We start from the raw sequence: 6,558 nt of genomic DNA, 5'->3' as shown, positions 1-6,558 counted from the left end.
CTCACAGTGGTGTGATTTCAAGCCTCTGCTCCTAACCACCACGATAGTGAGATCTGTCTTCCTATTGGTGCTTTGGATCCTCTGTCACCTCTCACCCAGCAGGAAGCCACGCCCCCTTCAGAGGCCTCTGTGTGTGTGTGTGTGTGTGTGTGTGTGTGTGTGTGTGTGTGTGTGTGTGTGTGTGTGTGTGTGTGTGTGTTTGAGAGAGACAGACAGAGACCAGAGACAGACAGAGAGAAGCTTGACTCAGTGAGAAGAGAAGGACACTACATGTTTCATGTTGAAACTATGGATCAGAGCTGGGTGAGAATGAACTTTCACCTCTTAAATCTTTATCTTTTCGGGGTCTGACCGTTGTTATCTTTCATTCTTTGATGTTGTTTAACTACTGTAATGTAACTCATTGATAATGCATGTTAATGTAGCGAAATGAAAAATGAGCTCTGATGGGAAACTATTGCGTATGTCCAACACTATAACCTTGACATAGTTGTGTTGAGTGCACGTCTCGGTTGTCTTGCAGATACTCCCGGTGGTGGCGGCTGTTTCTGTGGTGGTAGTGACCGTGCTGTACTTCCTCCTGGGAGGAGAGAAGAAGAAGCTGCCTGTCACTCTGCAGGACCATATGGTCAAATATCCCCTTCCCCTGGTAGACAAACAGGTAGACTTTCAAAGAATCAGTGTTCACCCTCAAACCTGATTATACAGCAAGTTAGTATTCAACCTGTACAATCAATGTTGTACAGGTTGTCAATGTTAATCAATGTCAATGTTAATCATTTCCTAATTCAGTTTGTGGTCATTGTACAAACCGTCATAAAGCAATAAATAAGCCACTTGTGAAAATCTAGTTTACAGTTTTGGTTCACACAAACACATTTTCAGAGTGTTATAAAGTATTTCAAATGTATCTTCTAGAGTTGTGGCTGACTGAGAGAATGAATTGTGATTGTGATGCTCGCAATATTGAAAATTCACCAAATCTGATCATCCACGGAACATATTGTCACAGATTTCCATTGGAACTCTTTACGTTTCCAGGCCATAATGTTACAAGTTGGTTCAATAAAACCCATGAGCTGGTCCTAACTTCATTTGGATGTAGTCAGCATGTTTTCTGCCTAATATTTACTATTTCATTTTACTCTTTCATATCTATCTGTAGCTTGAAACCAACTCCATTAACAGTAGGTTGGGTAAATGTATAGGTAAGTACTGTGTAAAGACCACTCTGTCTCTCAGGACATTTATAAACTGTGTGTGTCTTTGTGCAGGAAATCAGCCATGACACAAAGAAATTTCGGTTTGGTCTTCCATCTGCAACTCATATCCTTGGACTGCCAGTAGGTACTGAAACAGCCCTCTTCTCTTCTCTTTTTTTCTCTCCTAAGACAACCAGAAATATTTTCTGCCAATGCTCCAGGATGTATATGTGCCGAGTGTATTACTCTTTGATTCTAAGTATCTTGAAGTATGGCAGTAAATGAGAATGCAAGACGACATTTCTTGCTCTGTTTGTAATAATTCTGAGTGATTCCAACACATCAAAGGATACTAGGTGGTAAATCGGTAAAAGACAAGATATAGAGCAATAAAAAGTCACTCTTTCCAAATGTAACTTATGCTGGTGTATTAGATAGTTATTACAGACCCAAGCTGCAGTGAAATAGTCTGGAGGTTTAAATACAGCTTGTTTCTATCGTACTTTAACGGTTTCCCATCTCACCCATCCTCCCTGCTCGTCCCCCCTTTGTCCCCTGCCCAGGTCAGCACGTGTACCTGTCAGCCAAGGTCAACGGCAGTCTGGTGGTCAGAGCCTACACTCCAGTATCCAGTGATGAGGACCAGGGACATGTGGATCTTGTGGTCAAGGTAGGTAACATTACTGATATTAAACCACATGTGGCTCTATAGGTTAACTGAAGAGGTTCTATTGGTGTTTTTTAGCAGTACCACTCTCTACTAGCTTTCTATTGAATCAACGGCTTTTGTTATTCATGCTTTATGGACATGCACGGATGCTCTGCAGCTGTCTACCCCTCCATTGAAATATTCCTGATGAACTAAAGCGATTAAAAGATGCTACAAAGATCAATACCAGCCAGAGATTAAAGTTAGCCACTAGCTGGTTAACTAGTGGAGCATTTAGCAGCTAGACAGTCAGAAACATGACTCCAAATGAAGGCTAATGGTGCTCCTTGTCTGCACAGTGTGTTAATATGCGATATATCATATACAGTGTTTGCTATGTTAGCCATATGAGGTGAAAATAAGCCAATGTTTACAAGATAATCAACGTATACACGTGGAGGTTTTATATCATTTCATATTAACTAAAGTCATCCACACCCATGTGAGCAGAACAAGCTACGCTAACAATGCTAAGAGGTGAGAGGCAACACTTGTGTCCTTTGTGTAACTCCAGGTGTACTACAAGAGCTGCCACCCCTCCTTCCCAGAGGGAGGGAAGCTGTCTCAGTACCTGGACAACATGGCTATCGGAGACGTCATTGACTTCAGAGGACCCAATGGACTGCTTGTTTACAAGGGACACGGTATGGTGTGTGTGCATGTGTGGAGGGGAAAGAGCGAGTAGTGAAAACACTGACTCCCAGCAGCAGATGTCACTGTGGTACAAGATGAGACTGTCCAAAGTCTGGCTGCCAAACACATTCTAAAGCTGAGACTTTTCTCTCAGGTCACTTCTCCATCCGACCAGACAAGAAGTCAGAGCCCAAAGTTCGGAAGTTCAAGCATGTTGGAATGGTTGCTGGTGGAACAGGTCCATGTACATTTCTGTAAACTCTCAATCATTTTAATGTACATTGCTGCATATCGGTAATCCAGAAGAACATCACAGAGGCTCAGCAGGCTGAAATCTCTGCAGGATGAAATGCTTTGTGAAGGAGAAGGAAGTGATTCACTGATAGCAATACGTTGCATCATACAGCAGCAGCTGTACAAGTGGATTGTATGTGTGTTGAACATAGAGGCATTCTCATGTGAACACATAAATGACACCCAAAGCTGTAATGCTGTTTCACTTTCAGGACCATTTAATGATATTGTCTTTGATGTTGACGTTATGTACAATTAGAAAAGTTAACCGTGTGTTAACCCCCCCCCCTCCCCCCATAATACCCTCAGTTAGACAGACTCATTTCAATGTCTTTTTCCCATCAGGCATCACTCCTATGCTGCAGTTAATCCGCAGTATCACAGCAGACCCCACTGATAACACCAAGTGCTCCCTCATATTTGCCAACCAGGTCAGCTATGTGTGGTGTTGTTTACGGACATATTTCCTTGTGTGTCATTGCTACAAGGAATTACTATTTCTATTTCTATGAATAGAAATCAAATCTCTTTCACTTACTCCCTGTCAGACTGAGAAAGATATCCTACTGAGGGAGGAGCTAGAGGAGGTGAAGAGGAACCACCCTGATAAAGTTAAGCTCTGGTTCACTCTGGACAAACCTCCACCAGGTAAGGCAGCATTTCTTCAACTATGGAACTTTATTCAATACGCTGCCCTGTGTTGTAAAGGAGCACCTGGTTTTTGGATTTTTCTGTTTTTTGTATCAAAACACACATTATCTCCTCTATTCTGTGCAAAAAGATTATAATTGAACACACATACTTATCAAAGTTGTATTACATAAATAGGGCAGGTTGTTTTTTTTACTTTTATGGTTGAAAAATATGAAAATGTGCCTCACCTCACATAACAGTGATATATAGATCCTTTGACATCCAACCTCATCAAAAGTATGCTTGCGCATCTTGGAAGTAGTGTGTCAAGAGTCCAATGAATTCAGAACAGTACGTTGTTACATTTTGTGGCTAGTAGTTCAAACACACCGTACAAAACAATAACAGTGAGCTGCAGAGCAGCGGCCGAGAGGTGCAGTACTGGTAGTTCTGTTAGCACGACAGCCGTTATCCCCTCACTATGGAAGCAGAGTAGCAGCTTGGAGTTGGAGATGCACTCAGCTGTGGTATCACTAGCGGCCCTACAGGCCGGGGGCTGGTTAAGAGTAGTGAGTGAGGAGTCAGCCGGCAGTATAAACTCTCACTCACGGCTGCGACTGATCCCAAGAACCTCCAGGCGGAGATAAAAAACACACTAGCACATGAAACAGATGCTGCCATGTTTTAGAACAATGCAAAATATCAATATTTATAGATTTACATCTGAACAGGTGTCAATGTGAAGGGGTCGCTTGTAGTGATGAACCCACAGAGAATTGTCACCCAACGGGTCAATGCATTGGAGAGTAATTATACTCATCAGGTTGCCGGAAACTTGACTCTAAATAGAAATATCAGATTTATGGGGAGAAACACTTTCAACAGTTAAACACTTGTGCTTACTTCCCATATTGTGGGCTCTGGTGGAAACATTTCTCTGACTAATCTCATCATGTTACCATAAAGGATATACAGTCCATGTGAGTATTAGTGTAGTGCCAGGCTACATGAATGTGAATAAATCAGTCTCAAAGCCTGGCTCTTTGGTTTCACTGCTGAATATTCAGAGTGGGAATCCGAACAAAGAGTTCTCGGCTGAAGGAAAATCTCTGCAGGCGGAGGAGGGAGATAGTTCCAACAAGGTGTTACAGTAGCTTAGCGAAACGCTTGTGTCTACCTTTGCATAATCCTTAAAGCGAGCAGAAATGAATGAGCATAATGTTGTTATATAATGTCTGTTGTAAGGCTACTCGTCTTCTGTCTCGGCTTTCATTGGCTCCACACAGAGTAGAAACACATCGGACCTCGATCATTATTCATTAAAAAGAGTGTACTGTAGTTTGTTAGTGTGTCATTATGTGTGTTCCTTGGAGGGAGACATGACTATCTGTGGATGAAAGCACAGGTTGAACAAACTTCATCATGATGGCTTCATTGACCAGCTGAAATCGTTTTCTTCCCCTCGAGAAAAAAAGACTAAGCTGATTATTTCATTACTAATTTCATTCTTTCTTTGAATGTCCCATCTCATGCATCTGAGAAGAAGAGACCCCCTGTTTGGCTCTGCTCACCCTTCACCTGTGAAAAGAAAGATTTAGCATCAGTGTCTCATATTTAGTATTTAGAGATGAAATGAGAGCCAGGCTTCTCTGATGAATAAATCATATTATAAGCCACATTATGCACAGAAGCAGTGTTCTCATTCGGACTATAAAAAAGATAAGATGTTGAGCTGTGAGTTGTTAAAATCAGTTTCTCTAATGGTGAAGGTTGATCTTTCTCTCTCTTGTCTCGTCCACAAGAGTGGAGCTACAGTTCAGGGTTTGTGACCGATGACATCATCAAGGACCACCTCCCTGCTCCGTCCACTGATGTCCTCGTTGTCCTGTGTGGTCCTCCACCAATGATCCAGAAGGCATGTCTCCCAAATCTGGACAAGCTGGGACACAGAACAGAAAACATTTTTGCATACTAATGTTGTGATTGACTACAAAGTCTGTTTATTCCCAGAGATCATGCGATCGCTAAACCAAAAATCACTGGATGAACACTGTTAATGGTACATTGTTCATCTAAGCTTGTGTGATTTTGATGCAGAGGCACGAGAACGAGTTAAACTTGTGCCATAATATGTGTACAAATACTGACATCAAAATCACCCAGTAACATCACTATGACAATGTCTATGGACTCAGGTACACGTCATTACCTTTTGTACAATCAGTACAGTCACTTTTAAAAATATATCTGTAGGCCAAAACGGGAATTCATGAGAAATAAAGATGTAAAACAGCAGTGTTGATTTTAATACGTTATGCTACAAAATATTATTGAAATATGTACTATATACAGTATCTGTTTTAAATTGAAAGAGATGTACAGTGTTGCAAAAGTTGACAGTATGAAGTATAAAAATGTGTACACAGGTAGGTGTGAACTGCATAATTTATAGTAATACTTATAATATACTGACCTATAATAATAATTCATAGCAGTGGTGGTCCGTCAGGGCCTGCAAAGCCTTCTCTGCTGGCCTAAACAGAATCACAAAGTTATAGCTATTTTATAATTTAATAATTTTTCTTAAATACACTACATGTACCATCATTTTTTTAAATATTTTTCCCATTATCTTATTTTCTCATTGCACAGCTACTGTGTTCCTCAGTTGCTCTGCTTCCAGTGCAGCTTGTTTTAAGTAGAGCTTTTATCCAATCAGATTTCACCTCTGTGTCTCTAGGTAAGAAGAGAGGCCCGAGGCCTGCAGACTCACCAGTGCCTCCATGTGCAGTTTAAGTGAATGGGGATGATATTGTTGATTGTCATAGTGTTCAACCAATCAGATCTTTAGTTTAACATTCTTTGACGTGCCAGAGCGGTTAGCTGGCCTACAACTATGTCAGCATTACGTGCAGTTCTGTTTGCAGCAGCAGCTCTGCAGTGAGGTGCAGCGTATGCTGTGATTGGTCAGTGGGCGAGCACGTAACTATTGTGAAACGAAACTTACAGCAGAGGCTTAGTCTGAGTAGTAAGAGTTCAAATTGAAAGATATGGATGAAATTATGATATTTTTTGCATTTTGCTTGG

At 41.2% G+C, this 6,558-nt stretch overlaps 1 protein-coding gene across 1 annotated transcript; it reads left to right on the top strand.

Annotated features, from left to right (window-relative positions):
- Positions 1-202: 202 nt before the first annotated feature.
- cyb5r2 (cytochrome b5 reductase 2) lies at positions 203-5,766 on the top strand. Its single transcript, XM_079162288.1, has 9 exons — positions 203-303; positions 524-661; positions 1,275-1,347; positions 1,766-1,872; positions 2,426-2,555; positions 2,699-2,782; positions 3,184-3,269; positions 3,387-3,486; positions 5,274-5,766. Exons 1-9 carry the CDS (start codon positions 271-273, stop codon positions 5,444-5,446), a joined length of 924 nt encoding a protein of 307 aa, XP_079018414.1. The 5' UTR covers positions 203-270; the 3' UTR covers positions 5,447-5,766.
- The last annotated feature ends 792 nt before the right edge of the window (positions 5,767-6,558 follow it).

The sequence above is a fragment of the Pholis gunnellus genome (assembly GCF_910591455.1).
Source record: "Pholis gunnellus genome assembly, chromosome: 7".
NCBI lineage: Eukaryota > Metazoa > Chordata > Actinopteri > Perciformes > Pholidae > Pholis > Pholis gunnellus.
Note: the sequence above shows the minus strand (reverse complement) of the source record. Positions and strands in the feature narration are given on the sequence as shown.

What these genes read in the sequence shown, in the direction of transcription:
- cyb5r2 (XM_079162288.1), top strand. Translation starts at nt 271, where the DNA reads ATGTTTCATGTTGAAACTATGGATCAGAGCTGG. An exon ending in TTCCCCTGGTAGACAAACAG is followed by an intron (nt 662 to 1,274) that starts GTAGACTTTCAA and finishes GTCTTTGTGCAG; the next exon opens with GAAATCAGCCATGACACAAA. An exon ending in ATGTGGATCTTGTGGTCAAG is followed by an intron (nt 1,873 to 2,425) that starts GTAGGTAACATT and finishes GTGTAACTCCAG; the next exon opens with GTGTACTACAAGAGCTGCCA.